General features: G+C 47.7%; 1 protein-coding gene across 1 annotated transcript; it reads right to left on the bottom strand.

The window, feature by feature from the left end:
- Positions 1-303: 303 nt before the first annotated feature.
- ZNF652 (zinc finger protein 652) lies at positions 304-25,289 on the bottom strand. The gene is made up of 6 exons (XM_062632713.1): positions 25,050-25,289; positions 8,943-10,091; positions 5,480-5,627; positions 4,844-4,959; positions 3,527-3,671; positions 304-3,079 (listed from the first exon to the last, which is right to left on the bottom strand). Exons 2-6 carry the CDS (start codon positions 9,849-9,851, stop codon positions 2,568-2,570), a joined length of 1,830 nt encoding a protein of 609 aa, XP_062488697.1. The 5' UTR covers positions 9,852-10,091; positions 25,050-25,289; the 3' UTR covers positions 304-2,567.

Genomic DNA, 25,289 nt, shown 5'->3' with positions numbered 1-25,289 from the left:
CAGCTCTTGGTACTTGTCCCAGATACTGAGGAGAATCAGTTGACATCAGGTCACACCCTGACAGACTATTAAATGGGCTCGACAGTTTAACCCTCTTCCACAGAAAGGAAGTTGGGAAGTCTCGGAAGGAAAAAGAAATACAAAGTGCATCATTGCTGCGAACTAAATAACAGAACAAAACTGTCCCAGATTTTGGAATTCCAAATAGCAGCCTAATACTGGAAATTTATTGAGAAGAAAAATCATTTTGCAAAACTGGAATACAATCCATTTACCGAGGTTATTATTATTATTATTTCCTGGTTTAGCATTTGAAAATCAGTTCATAACAGGCCTGACCAGAAAAGAGTGGCACGACAGAAACGTAGGTTGCAAAGGTGACGTGGAATGCATAGAACCTCCGGGGCGGACCAGCCACAGCAATTACAACAGTCAGCATCATCATGAGTGGGAATTCAGTTCCATAACTGGCTTTTGCTTTTAGAAGGTAGAGGGTGCATATAAATATGATAGAGAAAACACGTAAAAAAACATTGCTTTATTATTCAGGGGGTTCAGCTCAGTCAAAACTGAGGAGGTTTTCTGGGCACAAATTGCCCTTTCTATGTCCTAAACTTTCCTATGCTTGTTATGAAAGACCCCACCATGAACGGTAAGGTGGTAAAAAACAGTGAAGACCAGAACATCACCCAAGGAGCTCATTCTCAACAGAGGACCTGGTGGTTCAAAACACTTCAAAGTGTTAACTGGGAGGAAGTAACCCCAGGAAGAATCCCATCAGCCACAAACCCCCGCTTCATTAGCTAGCAGACATCTGGCCTATGAGGATCTCTGGATGCAGTTTGGTGGGATTTAATTCAAAAAGCAGCACGGAAAAGTAGGAATTTTAAGGAAAAGAGGACTTACAGTACATTGCCTTGGGCCTCTGTCGTCAGTGAAGGTGGCAACAAGTTCCTAGATTGCATAATGCTGCTATATTTAGTTTTAGTTGAAGAGAAATACAAACCTGAAAAAATAACAGCTACTCACTGGTTAAAACAGAGACATTTGGCATTCCAGCCCACCAGCCCTGCACTAAACCTGCCATTCCCCCCTCACTGCCTCCTGGGATTATGAAACAGTGACATGCCTACAATTCAAAGTTTCCTATCCTACAACTGGAAAACTTAGCTTTGCCATGACTATGACCCCTAGAAATCATCCCATCTTTTTATGCACATTACGTTTATGGGATGGAGCTGCCCATGGTACATACAGCGCTATCAGCATTTCCTCAATGCAACCGAAACACCATCGTCTCATTCAAACTTCTCTTCTCTTACAGTCAAGCAGTCAGAAACACCCCATTTCATGATCTCCCTTCATTCCCCTCTCCTAACAACTCCAGGAATTCCAAGAGGCAATCTGAAGAGCAGCACTGGATGTGATCCCCAACTTCAAATCATAGCATGAAAAGCCACTAAACCCAGCTCTCCTCGAGAGAAAAGATGCTTGGCTGATTTGAGGTACTCGATGTCCTCTCTGCCGTCCCATCTCCCATTCTCCTGTGACTCTCTATTCCTAAAGCAGCGGGTTCCTATGTGTAAGGGGCTCCTTTTCTAACCCATCCATACCTCCCAAGAAAACCTGTGCGGTGGGAATGTGGTATCCCAATGTCCTTGTCCAAAACTGTGAAAAGGGAAACATAAGGTTTAAAAAGGAATAAAACAAGCCCTACTAAAATAAATTAAAGTCCTTAAATCACCATCACTTCGGAGACAACCTTTCCAGAGACCTCTTGGGCTCCTTTCTTCTCTGCAGCACCGTTTAAGTTGTATGGTTGTAAGAATAACTTTAACTCTAGAAGCTTTATGCATCTTTTTAAGAATCACATTTTGATGATTATAAAAATTTTTCTATTATACAACATAGGTCCAGCTACACTGAAAAAATTACACCGCTTATTGAAATACATTTCATTTTAGAAACAGACTACTAAATAGGTCTATACAAAAACCTCTAAAATAATTTCTGTAGTAAAATAAAGAGTGTGTTAGGAGAGCTACACAAACAAGACATTTCTGTGTCTTTCTTTATAATGCTCAAATATACCGTGATACGTGGCTGGCTCACTCCACAGCCGGCCCCAAAAGCTGAAAAGAATCCATTACGATACACAGTGATACAATTAATGCTCTGTATTAATCTCACAGCCTTTCCGATTAGTACAAAGGAAAACCAGGCCTGTCTCCTCTTTGAGGAGAAGGCCAGGCTATAAAAGCAAGCATACCTCATCAGCTGATATGAAATTAGAAAATCCCACAAGTCTCAGTATCTGAAATGTAGAAAAGTCACCAGCAAAACGCAAGCAAATGGGGTTGAAGTCCTGTTGGGTCCCAGGTTCAGAGGAGCACTGCTGATCCGAAACAGGATTTCCTCGGTTGGGAACTGATTCAAGGGGTAGAATCGCGACCGTGTGCTGGGGCTAAGGGAAAGACAAGGATCCTCACCACCCAACCCTCCTGGACTGCCAGGAGGGCAGGTTTCCATGTGCATAAATGGGAAAGAGCTGGCAGGGAGCAGAGACGTTAGTGGTGCTGTGCTGAACTGTTCTTTTCTGCCAGGTGTCGCAGAAAGCTGTCCTCACTCTGGCCTCTGTGGTTTAAAGGCTCACTCTTAAAAAGAGCTGGAGGAGGGGGTAAATGAGGGACTGGGGGCACCGGGAGGTGATGTGGATGGTGAGGATGAGGATGTAGGTGAAGGTGTGAATACGGGTGGGGAATGGGGCGCGGAGGCAGCGTGCTGACTGGGTTCAGGTTGATGGGTGGCGCTGGGCCGGTGGGCGCGTTCACTACAGCAGGGACCGTGGTGGCAGAAGTGGTGGAGAGCGGGATCGGGACAGCAGCTGACACGTTGACGGGGCTGGTGACACGGAAGCACTTCTCCTTGTGCGCCTTGAGCATGTTGGAGAAGCGAAATCGCTGGCCGCACACGTCGCACGGGTAGGGCTTCTCCCCTGTGTGAGTCCTGCGGTGCCTCTTCATGTTTGGGCGGCTGGTGAAGCTCTTGCCACAGATTTCACAGATAAAGGGCTTCTCTCCTGCAAGCAGAGCCAGCAATCAGTGAGGCACAGAACATCTGCTAACCCTTACACTTCAGCACCTCTATGCAAACAAACTGCAGCCTACAAAGGCTACTGTGACTGCTGCCTTCAGCAAACAGACACAGCTGCTCCACAGCAGCCCTCGGTCTTTATGAAATCCTCTCTCACATTCAGATTTTGATGCATGACAATCTTCTACAAGGCTTTGGCAAGGGGCTCCTTCAGACCACAGTAAGAAGGAAGTAAGCCTAAGCTCTCATTTTCCCCCACACTGAATCACAGGACTACAGATCTAACAGTGAGATAATGTATGGACCTCTCCTCTCTGTTTTTCTAGGTTGGAGAGCAGTTTTGGTCCCAAATTCCAAGCCAGGGAATACAACTGGAAGTACAGGCAAGTTCCTGTCCTGGAGGTACTCGTGCTTTTCCTCGATTAGTTCTTACCAGTGTGTGTTTTCATGTGCTCATCAAAGTACTGTTTCATGTTGAAGTCTTTGCCACACCACTGGCACATGAACTGTTTGTGCCCAATGTGGATGCTCATGTGCGAGCGCAGCTGGTACTTGTACTGAAACCTCTCATCACAGTTCTGCAACAGAAAAACAGCAACCCGTGATGCTCAGGCATCACACAGCAGTAAGCAAGGCAGCACTTTGAACTGACTACGGTAAGGAGTCAAGAATACCTGAACTAGTACACACAGAGACCCTGGGTTTAAATGACACAGCCAGTAGAGTTTGGGCTGTGCTAAGAGGTCTGCTGGCACAGGAGCCTTGGCAAGGAGCGTGGAACAGTCACAACCTTTAGCTGACACAGCTGCTGGCAGCAGAGACAGGGTTATGGCAACAGCAAAGTGCTTCTGTGGGCTTAAGATGTCATTTGGAGGTTTTGCTGGACTACAGCAAGCCTCCACTAGAGGACTCTGCTCACCCAGCAACGCCAACAGCAGCTTTACGGGTCTGGCTTTTACAGCTATTGTTTATTGCTAGGAGGGAAGTCCATTCCTAAGGAGTCTTATTCCCAGGACTACCATGGCTGCACAACCACCACTAGTACTCGGTGTCCAGCTGGAGCTGTGCCTCATCTGACGGGCAGAGTGAGCCACCAGACCTGCTCTGGAAAGAGGAAGGGCTCTGCACCCCCTGCCTCCACCATGTGATACCCACAAGCATCCCCATCAGGTGACTGAGACATTATCTACCCCAGACACATGACTGGGTTAGTCTGCCCCACTGGGTCTCCTTCCCCAGGCCAGGCATAAAATGACAATGGCAAAGGTCTGTGAGTGCAGCAGGGAGAGACCTTCCCTCATGCCAGCACACGCCTGGTGTAAGAGATGCAAACTCACAGAGTCCCCGATCCCAAGGAGGTCGAGGTCACCCTTTGCAGTGTTTCCCACAAGTGAAAATCCAGCAGTGATTTGTTTTTTCACTGCCATCTGCTTCAAGTAAGCAGGCAGGACAGGAAGGATTAATGGCATTTGCATTAGGCTTTGCTATGAACACTGAGGGAAGAGTGGGATTCAAATCCTGCTGTAGTGGGTACTCATTGAGTTAAAACATGAGAGCCAGCAGTTAGAACAAACCACAGGCATCCCAGCTTGAACGGCTGCATCTCTGCTGTGCTCCCCACAGTCTGCCCAGATCTTAATGGAACGACACCTCAGTTACAAGGCAATTCAGTTTCCACCTACTGACAGGGTTACTAAGTTTACACCTTCCTGCTACCGTTATCTCCATGTATTACCAGTTGCTGCCTCACCTCACATCTGAAAGGTTTCTCTCCAGAATGCTGTAGGGAATGTACTTTGAGAGACATGCTGCGTTTGAATGATTTCCCACAGGTTTCACATGTAAATGGCATGTCCTTTGTGTGTGCTGCAACACAACAGTACATTAGAGAGGGTCATTCCAATGCAATCTTTTCTCGAACCAGTTGTTTTCCTCCAACTTCTGAACAGCTTAGAGCTACATACACATAGACACACACAGGTTTTGCCTGCTGCCCAGAACTACAGACTTGAACTTGCTAAGGATAAAGCTCAGACAACTGAAGTTATTGTATTTCTCCACAAAACAGCAATTAGGAGTTAAGAACCACAATGAGTGATGGGTTCAAACTGAACGAGGCGAAGTTCAGGCTGGATATAAGGCACAAGCTCTTCCCTGTGAGGGTGCTGAGGCACTGGCACAGGGCGCCCAGAGAAGCTGTGGCTGCCCCATCCCTGACAGTGTTCAAGGCCAGGTTGGACACAGGGGCTTGGAGCAAGCTGCTCCAGTGGAAGGTGTCCCTGCCCACTGCAAGGGATTGGAACTGGATGATCTTAAGGTCCTTTCCAACCCAAACCCTTCTATGCTTATGAGGCAGAACGAGCAGAAGCACTGATCAATAACTCACCAACCATATGTTTCCGCACGTGGGCCATGGTGTAGAACTTCTTTTCACAGATCTCACAAGAGAATTTCTTTTCTGCATATCCGTGGACAATCTTGATGTGTTCATGGAGGGACCAGAGCTTCTTGAATGATTTATTACAGGAAACGCACTGAATGAATGGGATAAATAGAAGGAATTCTCCATTAGATTCAGTAATTCAAGTCAGTGGAGTTAAGCCATGGATCGTCCTCTTGCATGATAAAAAGAAGCCCAAACCAAGTCAAAAGGCTGTGTACTGTCTCAGATTAAGCCTACATTGATTGTTTCAGACTTGAAACAATTACACTAAGAAAAGCCAGCTTGAGCAGGACTGGAGAGGAAGGTAACACACTGCATGGTGGTGCCACTACACAGAGCACTACAGCCACTGCACGAGCTTATTTCCCCAGCACAACAACACATCCAGCTGGATCAGCCCTCAAGGAGCTAACACAGAGAAGACAACTTCACAGGCACTGAGGCTGCTGGCTCGGGAGCAAGCCCAACCCCTGGTGTGGGGAGAAGCCAACAGAGGTGGAGGAGGCCACCACCACCACCAGGCCTTTAAAACCCATCTGCACGTCCAGCTCTGTCTTTCACAGGAGCACTGTGACCCCCTCCAACACTCAACACTCCTCAGAGCTCTCTCATCTCCTTTTAGCTCTGGACAGAAGGCAGCTTCCCTCTTGCAGCTCTTGACCATGTGGAGAGCATGACACAAAGCAAGTTGTCACCTCCATCTGTGGTGTTCTGACTCTTCATTTATACGGATCAGCAGCACTATAGGTCTAAAATGACAATATGCAAACAATGCTTGAATCTCTTCTCTGTGGTATGTCCAGAAAGTCAGCAATGAGCAGGATCCATGGACTCTCACACATCTCTTTTTCCCCCAATAGCTGGTTCTTGCTAAAGACTTGACAAAAAAAGTCCTTGTAGCAGCCTGAGCACTCCAGCATACCCGAGCTGTAAAGCTTGACAGCAGACACACGTGAGGACACGGAAGCATCTTCATCTTTGACGTGAAGGAACTGCAGCTTGTTATTTTCTGTTGGGTGTTGGGGGGTTTGGTGCATCTCTGGTTTTCTGCCTCCCTGTCACCCTCCTTCCCTCCAGGCAAGGACAGCTGCCTGCTGCTCACTGCTGGGCCTTCTGCCATCTCGAGCTGCTGCTTCTCTGCACAGCCATGTTCCGCTGCTTCTACAGGGCTTCAATCTCAGCAGGGAAACCCTGGTACCCCACTCACCGTGCTGACAGCAAGGGGACACTCTGCATCTGAAAGTACCTACGTGGAGGCATGTGAGGACCAAACTGTAGCCCTTGGAGGGGGGGAAAGAAACCCTGGAGAGTAAAGCAATGCTAAGAAATGCTCAAAATGCTTTGATTTAAGGTAAGCAAACCCCTGGATTGGTCAGTCTACATTTAATTGATGGTGAGCAGCAAGTACTGTAGAATACTGAGTTACTACAGAGAGGCTGAGGTGACAACAGAAATTCTGTGAAGGTGCTCATTTTAAAAGGATGAAACCCAGAAATTACCTGAAAAAATGGATATATCCCCTCACTTAGGTGAAAAACACAGAGAGGAGCCACTCATGTTCTTATCAGTTCAATTACCACTCCCATAATGAAACCATTTCTTTCTCCTAGGCAAAGCTCCATATCCCCCTTGACACATTAAACCCTGTATTAACATTAACATGTTCATATCCTATCCCCTTACTCCTCTTGCCACGTGCGATAAAACCAAACGAGCAGGCAGCTGGGAACCACATTCCAAATGTCAGGAGAGACAGAAAGAATTGCTGAATACACGCCTACAGTGGGAACTTGAAGACCAGCAGTGCTTCAGATTCCCAGATACTGGAAGTATTTGGGAAGGTTTCTAGACCTGATTCTGCTTGTATTGGGTACAACTGCTACCATTTCTTCTTTCCCTATCACTTTGGGGCACAGGACTGGAACCCTCAGCAGCATGTGTGTGCATGGATTACAGGCTCCTTCTCCATTCTATGCCCCATGTTCCAAATATTCCTGAATTCCTGCTTCATGTCTAAAGAGTGTTATGCTGTGAAAGAGCCACCTGGATGATGGGGCACTGCTGCAATCTGCATTTCAATGTCCTCTGCACTAAACTTGTGCGGTATTCAGCTCAAAACCTGCAAGGACACACGGCAATGTTGATGTGTTTTGCTAACTAGGCTCAAGACTCAGTATCTTATATTCTACTCCTTCCTTCAGTCTTCCTCCTCTGAGCTGAAACATAAGGAAGAACAGCACAATGTTACACAGAGCTGTGTTTGAGTCTGACAGCAAAGAGAAATCACGGCAGACACTTCAGCCGGCTCCCGCACAGTGGGATTGGAATCCCAATTCAGTGCAGCATTTAAACAAACAAGCAAAATCTTAAATCTTGCTGCTAAAACTCACTGGGCAGACAAAGAACTCACCAAAACCCTACGAACTCTCAGCATTTCAGCTGCACAAAAGCTGAGCTCCATGCTGGCAGTGGGATCACTTCAGAAGGAGATGGCAATGCTGTGCCGAGCTTAACAAGGCAAAGCAAGCACGTTTGAATCAGCAGCTACAACAACAGTGCCCCCAGTTACATGAGAACACAGATGCCTGTGAGCAAAGCACAAACCACAGATGAATCAGAAACTCTGGAGCTCTTTCCACAACTTAGGACTTTAAATGGTTCTCTTACAACACAGGCTGCCATTGTTGGATCCAATTAAAAGCTGCAAAGCTTCGGGTGACAAAGACCAGAGATCTTTATATTATCAGCGAGATTCACTGAGCTTTTTTACACTGGGAAAAGGCCATTAACAGACTGAGTCACCGCATTCATGCACTGCCAAATGCATACATGAACACCTACTGTCAGTTACCTGTGGGCACCTGGCTCAGTAGCATTTTCATTTGAACACCAGTTCACATCCTGACTTCCCCAGGTTCTTTCTCACCTGCTTGCCTCTCAAGTATGTCACACAATTCCAATTCCGAGACCAGCAATGTGCCAGAATTCCACTCTCCCTTTGAAATCTTACCTGGCCATGCTCTGTGACTGATTTCAGGACACTGAAACACTGTGCACATAAAGCTAGCGATAGGTGCAGGTGCTCAGCACCTGAAGGAGGAGGGTTTATCCTGCCAAAGGACTTGACTGCAAACGCACTTGTTTCTTGAGTCTGACATCAGCAGCTTTGTGTTTTCCCCAACTTGTGGTTAAAGACTACAGTAACTCTGCTGCACCAGATGGCAGCTGGACACTGTTCCCTGCCATCTACTTCCTTTGGAAGACACCAAAGTGCTGATACGTAGAGACAAGGTCTCGGTCAGAACCTGGGCTGCGCAAAAGATTTCCCCCTCTGAAGTGTCCACTAGCTTGTATCCAGGGCACGACAGAAGGTTTGGAAATCTGGCAAGCAGGTGAGCAAACCTACCTGGATGTTTTTTTCACAGTCTGTTTGCTGGTGAAGGGACAGCTCACTTTCTAGCACAAATTTCTTCCCACATTTGTCGCAGATCTGCATGCGCCTGTGAGTGACGTTCATGTGCTTCTCCAGGTACCAGCGTGTGTTAAACACCCTGGGGCACTTCTCACAGGTTAAAGTCTCCTTCTCTTCACACTTTGATTTCTGCACAGGTGCCTTGGGCTCCTTTGCAGCTTTCTTCTTACGCCTGGGGTGCTCCACACTCTTTCTACGACCCCTTGTAGGTCTGGGTGATGGGGAAGTTGTGGCTGCTGCAGCAGATGCAGCTCTCCTTGTTCTCCTTTGGGCAACACTAACTTTTTCCACTCTTTTCTCTTTTTTCTTCTGCCTCTCATTTTCCTCATAATCATTACTGTCTTCAGTGGCCTCTTCCTCACTGTCACCCTCCTCTTCCTCACTGCTGGTCTTAAGAACAGCAGTCTCTTTGGATTGGGAGGGGACACCCTTCTCCCCTTTTGATACATTTAATGTTTGGTTGTTAAGGTTTACCTCTACTATAATCTGCTCCCTTTTGTAAGTCACTTCATCTTCCTCCTCTTCTTCCTCCTCAGAGTCCTCAGAGTTTTCTCTATCTTCTTTCACAGCCCGGACCTCTCCTACCGTTCTGTTCTCCCTGAAATATGGCTGCTCCTCTCTTTCATGGAGATGTGGTTTACTCATTTTGGTGTCCACCAACACAGAGTAAGGACTTCCTGACTCTCTCTTGTACACTTTGGTGGACAGATCGAGTTCCTGGCTGGCACCATGATAAAAGGGAGGTGGCACCTGACCACGGCGACTGTCCTCTTGCGCCATCCCTGCTACATGCGCCGCACAGTTTTCAACCAACTGTTGGCATGAATTGGCTGTTTGACTCATTTGGGGGGCCCTGATTCATTGAGCACCTTTAATCCCAGAAAAACCAAGGAAGCAGCCTGAAATCAGGATGGACTCTCGAGACCGACGCCTCTTCCATCTACACAGAATGGACACAATAGGATTCTCTGCTGGTGTTGAGTGCCGATGTGTAGGTCACAGGATTCTGGTATTATGGCAAGAGCAGAGCAGCAGTAATTATTCTTCTGGAGAAAGTTGCCAAGGAACCGTTGACCATTGTATCTAGAAAAGACAACAGAGAAGACAAAGTCAATTAACAATTCAGCCCTAAAATCACCAGCTAATTGCTCTGAGCTTGCAAAACTGGGGTACGACACAGGGTATAGCATCTGTGAGCTGCACCTGCTGGGGATGGCCTGGCCTATAGCACTGTCTCGAGCAAACCTGGCGGCTTTAGGTACAAACAAGTGCACCTTTTGTGGGGACCAGAAGTGCTGCTGTACTCCTGGGATATGGAACTCAAGGCAATGACTGTTGTGCGCCACCCCCTGCCTCAAGGCTGAAGCAAGATGCTCATCTGAGCTCCTCCCGGACCCTCAGGAGCACAGGCAGTCCCACTCTACTCCTACAAGCCTCCCTACCAAACCAGGTGCACACCTCCACAGAAACACCTCTTCTCCTGCTGTATCTCCCAAAGGGAGCCCATCCTTCCCCAGGCAGAGGACACGTTCCACTGAACAACATTCCATTAACGCAGATATGCATGGAGGATTTCAATGGAGCCATTTTCAGCTCACAGCACTAAATCACATGAAGAACACCGTGTCCCCTGCTCCTTTCCACCTCAGAGATCCCTCATGCAGCCACTTGATTTAAAGCACTTATTCTTTTGTCTCCTTCTCCCTTCCCCCAGCTACTTATTCCCCAGTGCAGGAGCCACACAATATGACACTTGCCCATCTAAATTCCACATGCAGTTATCCAAGTTGGAATTTGATCAGGACACTGTTACTTCCTCTTGTGAAGGCCGCCACGTGATGCCCACTGACCACAAGTGATCAATCTCTCCCATCTGTTTCTCACCGGGGCAGTTGCACTTTGGGAGCGCAGCGCTGCAGCCGCAAGCCAAGATGCGGGCTGTGCTGCTCAGATCAGAAACGCCAGTCCTGCCTAAACACTCTGGGCTCTAAACCTGGGACTAAAGGATGCACAAGAGGAGAATCAAGGACAGAGCCTATGGGACACCCCTTGACTAAAGGGCAGAGAAGGGCCCTAACACAGAAAGTGATGGATTGAGCAGCTGAATACAAACAAAACTGGAATCTCACTACTGGAATCTGATCAATTCCTGGAGGCTAAGCCCAGCAGGCAGGTATAAACCACTTGGATTGCACACAATCACAGGGCTGTTTGTATTATTGCTATTCTTGGAGCAACAATAAACAGCCACTAACATAAAGCAGTCTCACAGATATGGGTTTTTAGGATAAACCTCCTTCCACATCATACTGAGTTAAAATACCCTTCATGGGGCAAATGCCCTAATTTCCACCCAAATATGTTTTGATACAATTTATATATTCTAAGGGAATTATATATAATTTTTTTTTATATATATACATATAACTATATATATTTAAAGGGGGGAAAGTCCAGCATTTCCCCCCTTTAAAGTGAATGCAACTGAACAGGAGACAAACCTACCAATGGTCTTGGTGGTTTGGATGATAAAGCCTGAACTGTGCCCTCCAGCTCTTTGTGAAGTGCCACGCTGGGGAAAGCAGCGGCCCAATGTCCGCACGCCTGATCAGCAGCTTCAAAGTTCACTACACCACATTCGGGAATGGCTTTCCAGGCTTCCCAGATGCACTCAGAAAGGGCCCTGAGGATGCCAGACAGTGACTGGCAGCACCACAACAGCAGCGTCTATTCCCGCTGCTGTGCTCTCCCTCCAGGGTCTTGGGAGCTTCCCAGCTCCAGAGGTGAGGCAGGAAGAAGCCAAGACCCAGCTGAGCCAGGAAATACGTGGAGATGGGCTGTTACCATTGGCTTGGGATCACAAGTGATATCCCAGTGGGAAAACTAGTAAATAATAAACTAAACCGGTTGTGATTGCAAGCCAGCATTAACAACCCCCGAGCCAGGAAGGCCCTTGGAAAGCAGTGGGCATGAGGAAATCCAGGTTAGCCTTTCCCTTAAAACTCCACGCATTATTCAGCAGCTCAGAAATATCCCTGTGCCATGGAGAAAACGATACCTGATTATTTCCTCAGCACATCAAGCATCACTCTCGAGCTGCAGGAGTCAATCAGGAAAGGCTGCTGCCAGAGAGCCAGGAAAAGCACAAAAACTGGCATGGAAAGGAACTTTTACCTTCACCCCCGTCTCCTCCATGGCAAAATACCTTCTTCCCGTGCCCTGCCATCATTTCACCCCTGCTCAGCTCACGAATACTCTGTGTAACCAACCCCTCTGCACAAGCACGGTCCCACTTCAAAGGGAGAACAACAAAAGGGATTCTTCAGAGTTATCAAAGCTGTTTGGCCTCAAAACCACTTCACTCAGCAGCACCAGTAACCTACTTTCACTCTGAAAGCACCGCGGGCCACCCCCAAGGGACCTGCAGCTTTCAAACAACAGGAGTTAACAGCTGGTAAAGCAAAGCCCTCCTTAGCCATGGAATACATGCGGCACACACGGATTTGCTGGTGGTTCCCAGGCAGCTCTGCCCCAAATATTGGCATGGGTTATTTTGGGCAGTTTCTCATCCCAAATGGAAGACGCAGCATTTGGATGCTTTCATTTCTGCTTGGTTTTTAAAGGTGAATCTTGCCTTTTTCAAAGCTGCTGCATGGCCGGAGCTCACACAATGAATTCCAGCCCCACAACTAAAGGGAGCAATGCAGGTTGTGGTTAAAACAGGAAAAGATATGCCATTTAAAAGCGCTCTTTGAAGCTTACCTAAGACCTAAACCTGAGGAGTAACTGTATTAGGGGCAGAGAATGAGCTTGTGAGCTACACCCAACGCTAACCAAAGGTCATACAAGGAAGTCCTGCAAGCCTACAGGCTGAGGACATTGGGGCTGCTCAGCATGCAGAAGAGAAGCTGCGTGGAGACCTCAGAGCAGCTTCCAGTGTCTGAAGGGGGCTGCAAGGATGCTGCAGAGGGACTGGAGCCACAGGACAAGGGGTGATGGGTTCAGACTGAACCAGGGGAAGTTCAGGTTAGATCTAAGGCAGAAGCTCTTCCCTGTGAGGGTGCTGAGGCGCTGGCACAGGGTGCCCAGAAAAGCTGTGGCTGCCCCATCCCTGGCAGTGCTCAAGGCCAGGTTGGACACAGAGGCTCGGAGCAAGCTGCTCTAGTGGAAGGGGTCCCTGCCTGTGGCAGGGGTTAGAACTGGAGGAGCTTTAAGGTCTTTTCCAACCCAAACAGTCTGGGATACTATGAAACATTACAGGCTCCAACCCAGAGAAAAAAGTACAACCAACTTGCAGACAGATGTGTAGGTGGAGGAAGCACGTATATGTGGGAGCAACACTGCATGTGATGCTTGTGCTGCTTCTAAAGAAAAACCACATTTCTTCACATTATCTGTCCTAAAAATAGACCCATTTGTAGCAGAGAGCACGGAGTGCAATTACCTGCCCCAACTCTGACTCAGGAGATGCCCTGAAATCACACACAGCAAGTGTGATGCACTCAGAGGTTAATGACTTGGAATTCCATGTCCTCACCTGGCCCCCAGAGAGAGGCTGGCTGCCTGGCCTTTACACCTAACCTGGGCCAAGGCCAGAGGATTTGGGTAAACACTGAGGCAGACACTGATGTACAGGATAAAAGCAGCTTCTCCCCGCTTTGGTACCCAGTGGAGTGCTTGCACAGCCATGTCTGCACCCCAAGGCTCCCTGTGAGCCACCGAGCCCAGCACAGCCTACACATGGTCACCGAACCACTCACTGGGTGGTGCTGGTGGCTCCATGCAAGGGCAGAAGCAGCACCTGGGGACATTGGCCTGATGTCTGATTTCTTATCTGAAACCATCTGAATTGCTGCCCATACAAAAGTTATAAACATTAGCTCTGAAGATGGTCAGACTCTGGTCTAATCCACTCTGCTGTAGGTTGGCAAGTACAGAAGCATTGCAGGCACAAGGGTGATCTGTCTGCGGACACAAAGACAGCTCTGTATGGATTTATTACTTAGTTAACATCTGGAAGTTCTCCTGCTCTTCCCAGATAGCCATAACCACCAGAAAATTCCTTCAAAAATGCCCATGCTTCAGTTCACACATCAGTGGCATTTGCTTGGGTTTTACACACACCATAAGGAAAAGAGAGGAGGAAGGGCAAGAACTTGGGGCCTTCCTGCAGCTCACATACGTACATGAAAAGTATTATGAGAGAATAGACTGCAGCAGTCAATATCCGACACTAAAACTGCATTAACTTATGACCCATCCATTATTTTCCTGCTCTGTTCTAACAGAGCCTTCCAAGCCAGGCACAGGATAGAACCGTTTGGTTCTATTTACCAGCCTCTTGGACTAGATTTCGCTCCCATCCTGGTACAGTCAGAAGTGCTCTCAACCTTAATAAACCTCACAAGGCATCTAGACAAACTTAGGTCTCCAAAAGGCTACAGCGTGTGTGGATCTGAGCCACAGCCAATACTGCAGTGCTGAAACACCATCACAAGCATCCCAACATATCGGAGGCTTCCTTCACAACACAAGACCGGTAGCTTCACACCAGACTTCCCCTCTTAAGAGCCCACAAATCTCCCTTTAAAGCAGCTTTTACATGGATAGGAGAGGCACTGCAAGGAATGGAAGATTTTGCCACTCTGTCATGTAGGTGCATTGCCCACTATACATAAACCCAAGTTAATCGTTCATGGATTGACTGAAGATGCTCCAAACATCTTGAAATGCTCTTTTCCATAAAACAAGACTACAGTTAGGAAAAGAAAAGCCTTAGAACTGCTGTAGTTAAAGGCAATGACATTCTGCATATGCATGAACAACCTGAAGCTCTGAAGGATCCTGAATACCTTTTGGTTGGAAGCTGCAATCCAGCAGCTCCATTATGTCCTGGGGCAACCAGATTTGCCCACAGTTTAAAAGGGGTGAAACCCCATGTGCATACAGCAACAATCTACATTAGTTAAGATAATGCACCAGTTACTAACGAGCCAAGTAGCTCTGAAGAAGCTACACTCAGGAGTAAGGCAGCGGGTGCAGGTTGGGGGGACTAATGAAATAGAGCTCCAACGCTGTGCCAAGCCTGGGACACATCACAGCCTGACTACCACCCGTTTCCAACCAGCATCCCTGCTGCCTTTCTACTCGGCAGGAAGGAACTCCCAGGACAGCTAAAGGCTGTGTGCATTCAGAATGCAAGAGCAGCTCAACCCCTGCAAAAGAGCAGCATCTTTTTAGGTTAAATGCTTTCACACCTACTCCTCACATTATTTGGATGCAGAAGCATTAGAACTCTGATCAACTGATAAGCTGGCAGGTGTTTATGCTGAAAGGCTGATAAGAGAAAGCATCATTCTGGGGAGTATAAACGTAGAGATAAGGGTGTGATTTTTCACTTTGCTTCTGTTAATATTCTTCAGTTTTACTCATTACTCAGTTCCATCAGCGGACAGGACAGAAATACAGGAAAACAGCTCAGAAAAAGATCATTTTCATTGCAGAGCTACAATTTAGCTTGACGTATACTGCCCCACACAAAGTTCTGCTGTGTTTCCCCTAAAGAGATCAAAACATCAACGTTTTCTCACTACAGTCCCTAGGTAATGTGAATTCTCAGCAGCGCATCAGCAAGAAAGAACCGGAGGTGCAGTGTGACAATACCGTGCTTGGCTAAGCCCAGTCACCTGCAGCTCAACACACGAGCAGTGGGTTTAGAGCACACAGAAAAGCAGCTTCAATATCCTTGCACAGTTTGAAGAACAGGTGCATGAACCAGAATTCCAGGCCCAGCGATTCCAGTTAGTGGGAAAACACATCTGGTCCAAGTTACATCATGTCAGCGGATAGTAATCAGGACTATAACACAAGAGGGAATTATTTAGATCCTGCTACAATCATTCCTTTCTTGTGCATCTCAGCTGCTTTACATGCAAAACCCCTGAAAATCTGTTCTGAAGTGGTGAGATTCCTCTCAGACAGAGCTGCACTCAGCACATCCTGCCCGGTTTTGCATTTCTATGCTCAGTACTCAAGGCTGCCTTTGCCCATGTAAATGCAAACTAAAATCACTGCCTGCTACTAAGGATCTGCTCTGCCATCTGCGAGACACCCCGGCCAGCTTGTAGCACCCACCGAGGAGATGGGATCTCTACCAGGTTCCCGCTTAGAGGAGCTGCAAAGGAAAGGAGGGAAGAGCAATCCCAGCCGCTGTGTCAGGCCAGGCTGGGAATATGGTGTCCACATGGCAAGAGGCTGTTGGGAAACAGCATTCCCAACCCCTGTGAAAAGCAAAAATGAGTACTCTCTCCTTTCCAATTCTCTGGAAACTGATTTCCCCATCAACTCCTAGGAAAGATGAGCCGTACAATGGTGTATGGCACTGGTCTGCTGGTGGAACTGAAGCGATGCCACGTTTGGGCACCATCCATTGGCTCAAGTGGCTTTGCCTCGGTCCAAGCAAGCAAAGCGACACGCACATCATAAAGCCCAACAACACCGGCAGGGACTGCAAGTGTTGCAGCAAGGCTTGGCAGGGAAACAAAAGAGTGGGGAGTGAACACATCCTGGTCCATTGTCCAGGGGCTGAAGCACGTCTGGCGAGGTGATACCTGACAGCCTGAAGATGCAGGGCAGCATCTACACTGTCCCCTCTTCCACTTACTGTTTTTGACCATTCCTAACATAATCTATGAGAGATATCTTGCTAACTCAGCAGGCGACATATCTGCACTGTATGGAGCTGGCTATCTGCCTGTAAGTATGGCAGTGATTCAGTCTAACAGAAAATGAAGCGGAGTGTATTCCCAATCCCAGAAAAAAAAAAGCCTTGGAGAATATCCTGCAGCTAAAACAGAGACCAGGATCAAAAACTTGCAGGCTTTTTCCATTTCTTCAGCTGAATTCTTTGCCTGTATCCAGAGATCTGGCTTGAGGGACAAAGGCTTTCAAAGCAGGGATTTCCAGAGCTGGGAACCTGGATTTTTTTCAAGCATTATCTCCAGCTGAGGACATTGCCATTGTGGAATTCCGCAGCATACGAATCCCTCCGCTTTTGCTATGAGCCAAAGGCTTTCTATTGTCTATCAACTAGTTTTAGATATGAGAACCATAAACCTCAACATTTACTAAGCAAAAGCACCTTGAAAAGCTCTCATACACAATGATACACACTCAAATTAAGAGTCTAAGCCCTTCCTACTATCTTAGATATACAAAAAGTCAACTCCTGTGACTGACCTAGGAACTTCCCTGTATTCAAATCTATTGCTGTCTCCCATCTCATCTCTCAATGCAAGAAACTGAAAGCAAGATTAAACCAAATGCAGGTGGTTAGCACTCAACAGTCGTCATTCACATGTATGCACCTTTCATATGTATGACTGATGATTTAAGGACACATCTATGAAACAAAAAAGCTTTATATGACCACATTAACACATCATCTGTCCCTTCAAACTTGTACTCGAATCACAGTAAGTTCAAAGCTACCCACTGCCACCATACTGAAGGGCAATTGTTTCACCCATCAGCCTACTCCTTGTTCCAAATCACTTCTCATTGCCCAGTTTTCTTCTCACTGAGTGGCAAGATTCCCCTTGGCTTTAAACACTCTTCCTTCCACCATTATCTGCTCCCATAGTTGAAGATCAGTAACAACCACACTAGGATTAATACTCATAGATACCAGCACTGACCTTACTAAACATCACTAACTTACTCTAAGGTTATAAATGACTGCACTAACCGTGGAGCAGAAAGGAAAACTACCATCAAGATCTCTACCTGTGTTTCCCCAAAGTTAGCATCTGGCTTCTCAGGGAGGAGGAGGGGAGAAAGAGGCCCTCGATGTGTATCTGAGTCTCTGAATATGGAGATGCAGATGAGCTGAGAGAAACAAAATGTAAATGGTCTGTCTGCAAAGCCAAGCTGCCAGGCAGAACTTCCACCTGGGATGTTTGCCCTGGAGAAGAGGGTTTTCTGCTGTTTAATGCAGCACTTTTACATCCAGGGTCCTAGAATCCTTCCCTCCTCTCCTAGCAAGCCCTAAAGGAGACCTTTGCAGGATGTAGAAGGGAGGGAACAACCAAGTCTTGTATTTTTAATACAGAATCATAGAATCAACCACGTTGGAAAAACCCTTTAGGATCATCAAGTCCAACCTTTACCCAGCACTGCCAAGTCCACCACTAACCCACGGCACTAGGGTTCAGCTTGAGAAAACTCAGAGACGGGTTCACTTCTTTGCTTACAGCTGTGCTGGCCAGCCTGCAGTACACACACAGCCCAGCATGTAGCATGCTCCTGGAGCATTCCTCTTTCACACTGTGTATGCTACACAGTGAAATACCTACACATCTGAGCCGAGAGCGTGATGGTACACACACACTTCAGAGTCCCTCAGTCACAGCTCAATGGAGCTTTTAAAGCCCATTTTGATTCATTGCCAGATGACCACTTTATCCTAAAGAAAAGAAAAAAAACTTAAATATTTTGGGATTTTGCTGAGAGTTGTATGTAGCACAAAAGAAAAAAAGATTTGAAATAGCAAAATCTCCTTTGGCTTCTGGAAGCGTGAATTTGATCTCTCCAAACTCAAGTTTGCTCTTCTCACATCATTGGAATGTGCTTACAGATAGGTTTAAACCCTCTCCATGTTCTCAGGCAGATCATTTTGATTCTGAAACCAACAACAAGTTTGGGTAAAGCTCCATAGCAACAAAAAAGCTGCACCACTGCCCTTGTGCGCAGGGGTGGACACACCAGCTGGAGCAGGATGCGCCACTCTCCCCATGGTAAATCAGCAAGAGGAGCCTTCCTCCCCTCCTCTTCCTTCCCTGGGCTTCTCTTAGTGCCTCCTCCTCTCACACTGCCCACAAAAACACACCTGCATTGGCCTGCAGAGTTTGTTTTGTAACTTCCAGCAGCATTTTAACTACTGCATTGCCAAGCAGCGCTGGGATGAAGCCCAGCCTTGTGGTTAGTACGAGGTTGAGGTGTGTGTTCATGCATGCACAAAGCACCAGCACAGGTTTAGGTAATCTACTGTTGACAAAGTCTAAATGTGCCAATACCAAAACCCTTACTATTGTGTTTCTTCTTGCACAATGTCACCATGCTCCTGTAAACCCTGTGTAACCGTTTGGTATCGTTATCTCCCAAGACCGATTACCATCCTTGCTTTGAGCTCCTGAATCTTCTCAAACACCACACACGCACCTCGTTTGAGATGCACAATGGACACTTTGGGGAAAACCGAGCATCTCCCTGCTCTGATACTGACAGAATTTAACAAAGCACATTTAGAACACACAAATCCATCAGCTACCTAAGAAACACTGAACCAGTAAGGATACTTCAGTGGAACTCCTGCCTGCGCATACCCTCCCTCTGCAAGTAGAAACTACAGTCAGCGCTCTCCCTGGAGGTACCAGAGTTAGACGTGGAGATGGAAAGCTGCTCAGCAAGTCCATGCGTGATCAGGACAGGCACTGTTCCACAACAGGAGCTCCTTTCAACCTCCACGGGTCTTAACAGTTGTGATTCTCAAGCATAGAATACTCTTCCCACCGATACAGCGGACTCTATTCCCAGTTTTCTCTCTAATTCATCACACAGCTATGGACATCTTATCTCTCTTTGTATTTAAATTTCCTTCTGGGCAAAGTGAGGACAATTATCAGTTGAGGCCAAAGTTACTTGTTCGTTTTAATCTGATCTAAGGCTGTGTGGCTGCCAAAGGAGGCAGTACACTTTCCCTGTTTATATGCCAACACCAGCATTCTTATGATTGTGAGGCAAGATGCCTTAGGAAATCAGTCTGCCTGGAAAATAACCATTCCTTGGGATAATTTTTCAGCTGGATCAGCTCTCTGAACCAGCTCACGGAGCAATTTCATCACTACTACTAGCATAGTATAACCCAAACTCAACGATTTCTCTTTAAGAGCAGTGGTATCAGTGTTAGAGGCTCCAAGTCAAATTCACATCTTGGCAAAGGTCTGAGCAGTGTCACAGAAACCACACCAGGACCTACACAGTGGCACATGAATTCCAGGTCTCAGCAATGAGATGCAGCCAGGAATGAGGGGGAAAACACTTCAAGACTGAAGAAAACCCACCCAAACCTTTTTTATTCCCTCTTTTCAAAAAGGAACAACAATTCCTTAACTTCCTAAGCAAGACAAGGAATAGCAGCTCAGTAAGACTGGGGTTATTTGTGCAAAGGGAGGGTGAGAAGGGAAAAAGAGCATCCACTGGCAGCAGGGATAATTCACTTCACCTTCCTGTCTGAATTCAAAGTGCTTGGAGTGTGGGATAACAGAAGCACAGGAGAGATGATGTCAAATGATTTTATAGCACCAGAAATGGGCTAAGTAGAAGGTGGGATCCTTCATCAAGAAACCTGCAGGTTAGAAAAGCTATGAAAGTCTAAAAGAGGGAAAAGAAAGCACATGGTTTTAGGAAACAACTCTAAAATAGGCAGTAGAAAACAGTGTAAGAAAGAGTAAGGAAGGTGAGGGGACACCAAACAGGAAACCAGGAGCATCCAAATGAATTTAGAAAGGTCCAAGGGGAGGAAGGGAAGTGCAACCAGGTGTGTGCTCACCCAAAACTGCTGGGCAAAAGGTTGCTATTTCATTCAGGGCCTCATTTGCCTGTGCCCTTCACACTGCAGTCAGCATGGCATTTCCTCAAGCAGATTTGGTCCAGTGAGTGTGAGATGAATGATTCAAGACATGCACGCTACAATAAAGCAAACTGGAGATGCTCAGCAGCCATTCTCACTGTGACATGACAGGAAGATTTATCAGGATATGTTTCCATGCTAAAGGCTTCTGGAGTCACATCTATTGACCACAACTTGTATTTCCATTGCTGAGCCTACTGCAGTCACAGTGCATTAAACACCAATGTGAGTCCCTCATCAAGGGACATCCATATCATAAACATGGGAAGTCAAACACAGTGCATGGCACTTAATAGGGAACTTGGATAACGTACACAAAGTGTACTGAGGAATGGCAATGCATCTGAGCCCGTCTTTTGGGAGAAACACCTCAGATTTGCTAGCATGGAAAAGAAATAAGAAGGGAAAATTACTGGAGTCAAGGCTGGAGCTGCCATCATTGGGTGGGACAGTGTTAGAGAGGGCAGAACCAGAAAGCCTACAGAAATCCAAGCAGGAAGGAGAGCTGCTGCTTTAAAACATACGTGGCCAAAATCTCTGCATCAGCTGGAAAATACCAATACTCCTGCTTGGCAAATGGCCAGAAATATCCCAGTGACACAGCTAATTCCCAGTACCCGCTCCGTGCTGGGGCAGTGGATGCTAACAGCAGTGAGGCTTTTCACTAGAAAGAACCTACTTACTCCCATTAAAATCCACACTTGTCACCGGCTGTGATTTGTCCGCAGACAACACTATTAAGACACATTCCTTAATTCCCTTTTCATCACATACGCACTAAAAAGGCTTAAATAAGCATGACCTGCAAGCAACTGTGGTGCTTGGAACAGATTTGTACTGTCTTCCACCAGACCAGCCAGCAGAAAAGCCAAGTCCTAGCAAGCTTTCTGCACCTGCAAGGTTCAGCCAGGCTCCAACTCAAATATTTGTGACTGCTCCTGTACAACATTCCCATAAAAGAAGGGACGTGGATCAATGGATGCTTGTCTGTAAGCTGTCCACTCTAAGGCCTTCTGCTTGTAAAATCAGAACAAGTCTACTACTTTATCCTCCCAGGCTGTGTGTCTTCACAGCGCTACCACAAATACTCCTCCAGAACTCCAGCTGGAAAAGCCGCTGCTTGCTTGCATGCAGTACCTGGGACAGAATGAAACTGGCTTCACAGGTTTTTGTCTCAGTGTTAACAGGGATCCTAACGGCAGCAACCTTCACGCAGGCCTTTTCTTCCACGTTACATTCCTAAAATCACTTCTCCACTGAGAGACTCAAGTTTCAAAACTCAGAATACTCCAGAGAGGGAGGCAGCACAAAGTGCTGGTAGCTGCTTAGCATAGCTAAATGTTTCTCTAGAGTGAAAACTACCAGTCTGAAACCTCCTCAGGGAAGGGTGTCTGAAAGTGTCAAGGAAACTAATGCAAGCTGCTTGTGTTAATGAGTTTAAGCTGCTGGCACCAGAGCTACTGCCAGTTTCACTCCCTATGCAATTGTTTTTCAGGAGGGAGGAGCAACCTCAAAACCACCCATTGGAGATCGCTTGGAAAATGAAGCTTTTGCACAGGTACTGTGGAAATGAGACACTGAAAGCTCAGGTTGTAACAAAGGTTTCACCTGTGCTGGGAAAGTCTGTTATGATTTCACTGGTTATGAGCTGCAGGGATTCTACTTGAGAGCTCTAAGCAAAGCCCCCCCACTTTCCAAACCACTGGAAAGGAAGATCCTGCAAAGACCCAAGATGGTCTATGGTCTGGTGTGTCATCTACTCACACTTTACTCACTTCTAAGGGTAGGTGTTCAAACAAGGGTTTGCAACTTCAAGAAGCAGCAGCCAAGCTCTAGATCTGGTAGGGAGAGCGGTGTACCACAGCAGGGCACATTCAGAGATTAGCTGCTCTGTGCTGTAGGAATTTAACCAAGAGAATGGCTGTAAGATATTCTAATACAATAATAAAGCACAGAATGAGGTTGTTAGAGAACATCTCCATCTTCTCAATCGGTTGGCACTTCCTTCCAATTACATCTCTCTTTGGTGTGGAGTGAGAAAGAAATCTATTCTTTGATAAGAAGAGTGCCACAGAGAAATAGGTCACCGATGGCACGGTTTTGTAACCACCTTAAATATACCTGTGCCTGTCTCAAACATGCTGTTGGTAAACCACTCTTCATCAGGCACTGATATGACACAGGAGATCCAGGACTGGAAGATGGGATCTTGCTTACAGAAAGTATCTGTTTAATGCAACTGGACCAACTCAAAGGTCCCAAGTCATTCTTACATGGACACCTCTGGGTGGTATGACACCAGAAACAGTTCTGTTTGACCCATACTGCTTGTACCTATAAAGACTTCTCATGTGTAGATGAAATTGCACCTCCAAGCCTGAAACGTCCATGTTCTACAGAGAAAATAAAACCAGATCATCCCAATATCTTTGCACGTGCACCAGGACCTGACAAACTGCTTCTGTAATTTAGCCCCTAGATACAGAACCCCTGCAGAAAACATCAGTTAAAGGCTTCCTGTGTCAGTATTCGATAAGGATAATAACATCATAATGTAAGTCCTTTACAACAAATTCGTAATAGGTAAAATGCCAAATTCTCTTTCAATCATGTAAATATTTGAAAGGGTTTTTTTTTACAAAGAATACAAATGCTAAGTCATGAAACATTTACATGAAATCTCTGTTCCTGCAGCTAAATCTTAAGGCTCTATAGATCCCAGTCACCAACTGCTTAGTCAGAGAAATCAAAAGCCTTCAGGAGTTTGCTCTTTTCTTTCACACACTCTGAAGCAGCTTGCAAAATTTCCACCCCTCAACTATACGTTTACACTGAGTTCACTCTATACCTGCAGCTGATTATGGAGATCTCAATTCAAGCATTGGCTGCCTGGGACACGGATGGGGCTGTTCACTCATTCAGCAAACCAACCACACTCCGAGTGCCTGATTAATCGCTACAAAGCAGGAAAAAATCCATCTCACAGGCAGGCAGAAAGAGAGATAAAGGGGCTTCAGACAGACAGCGATGAGAACACCAGATGCATGTAAAGGACGTAAACGACGTTACCATCAAACCCCAGCTCCTTTTAAACTGACATTTTGCAACCCCACAGCCCTTTTAACACAAGCAGCGTCCACAGCCTCGCATCTACAAGACCCATTTCTCTCATACCCACCAGGCACCTCCAGAGGAAGAGCCCCCAACTTCCAGCAGGGCACAATCAAGCCGCAGTCTTGGCAAACCAAGGTGCACCCGGCCAGGCTTCACAAATCACTGCTCCCCCGTTGCACCTCCTTTATTCGGCGCACACACACACATCCCGCACCGTCCTTCTCCTGATTCACCGCGCATACACCACTGTCAACAAAGCATGTGCCAGTTGCCATTCCCAGAACAATACCGCTCAGGTCATCCCCTGGAAAGAGAAAAATGCACATTCCTCACATCCTTTATGTCTACGGTGCTTCCCTCGCTTCGACTTCAATCACTGCTGCTGCACAACGTGCCAAAACTCTGCTGTGATTAAAGATACGCACACAATTACTATTAAGACGGAAGAGATACGGTATCTTGAAGCAGATCTTCTCATTCTAACAATACCTGCACCGAGACACCCACAGGAGCCAAAGTTGCACAGAAGGTAGTTAAAAACCAAACCCAAACCCCAAATCCTAGGGCGCACACACCACTGCATCTGTCCTGCGAGCAAAGGGGAAGGCACCTCAGCAAAAGACTAAGATAAAACATCAGGGTTTTAGGTCTGATTTTTCCCCTTCACACCCCCAGACCCCGAACCTGCAGCAGTTTAAGGGCAGCGCAGCGCTCTCTCGCCTGCCCAGGGACAACTCCCGTCCCAGCAGCATCCACAACCGCGGCCCGGGCACGGCCGCGCCTGCACCCCCGGCCAGTGACAAGGAGGAAGGCGAGGGCTGGGGTGTCCCCGCACCTCCGGGCGCCGCTGCCGGGAGGCGGCTGAAGGCCAGGGCAGGAGGCAGCGGGGCGGCCTCTGGCTCGCTCGACGCCGCTCACCTTCCCTCCCTCCCTCCCTCCGCTCCGCAGGCAGGTGGCACAGCCCCTTCCCAGCGGGAAGCTCCAGCCGCCCCCGGCAGCATTCCTCCGCCGCGCGCTCCCCTCCTCCCGCGAGGCTCCCCCGGCTGCACCCTGCTCCCACCGGCGGGGCCGGGCCCGGCGCTTACCCCCCCCCCAGTCCTTCCAGGCCGGAGGCGGCTCTACCCCGCTCCCTCCGTCACCCACCCCCGGGCTGGGCCTAGCGCTGCTCGGCGGCTGCAGCCAGGCCCGAGGAGAGCAGGGAAAGGGGATCCCGAAGCGAGCGGGCGGCCCGCACTCACCCAGGCCGATCCCCGCAGGGCCGCCCCCGCCACCTTCCATGCCGGGCGGCGAGGGGAGGGGAGGGGAGGGAGGGAGGGGGGAGCACGGGCGAGGCGGCGGAGGGAGGGTGGCGGAGGAGGCGAGGCGGGAGGGCGGAGGGCGGCCGGGCCCTCCCTCCCTGTCCCTCCGCTCGGCCCCCTCAGCCGCCGCCGCGGCGCTCGCAGTGGCCGCTGCGCCGGGCTCCGGCCCAGGCCCCGCCG

This window comes from Pezoporus occidentalis, unplaced genomic scaffold (genome assembly GCF_034315485.1).
Source record: "Pezoporus occidentalis ecotype Australia unplaced genomic scaffold, CSIRO_AGI_Poc_V1 ctg394, whole genome shotgun sequence".
Lineage (NCBI taxonomy): Eukaryota > Metazoa > Chordata > Aves > Psittaciformes > Psittacidae > Pezoporus > Pezoporus occidentalis.
Note: the sequence above shows the minus strand (reverse complement) of the source record. Positions and strands in the feature narration are given on the sequence as shown.

Bases quoted from the DNA above. Each gene is read 5' to 3' on its own strand.
- ZNF652 (XM_062632713.1), bottom strand. From the start codon at position 9,851: ATGAGTCAAACAGCCAATTCATGCCAACAGTTGGTTGAAAACTGTGCG. The intron at 5,628-8,942 runs GTAGGTTTGCTC...CCATTCATTCAG, and splicing joins ACTGTGAAAAAAACATCCAG to TGCGTTTCCTGTAATAAATC. The intron at 4,960-5,479 runs GTGAGTTATTGA...GTTGTGTTGCAG, and splicing joins CGTGCGGAAACATATGGTTG to CACACACAAAGGACATGCCA.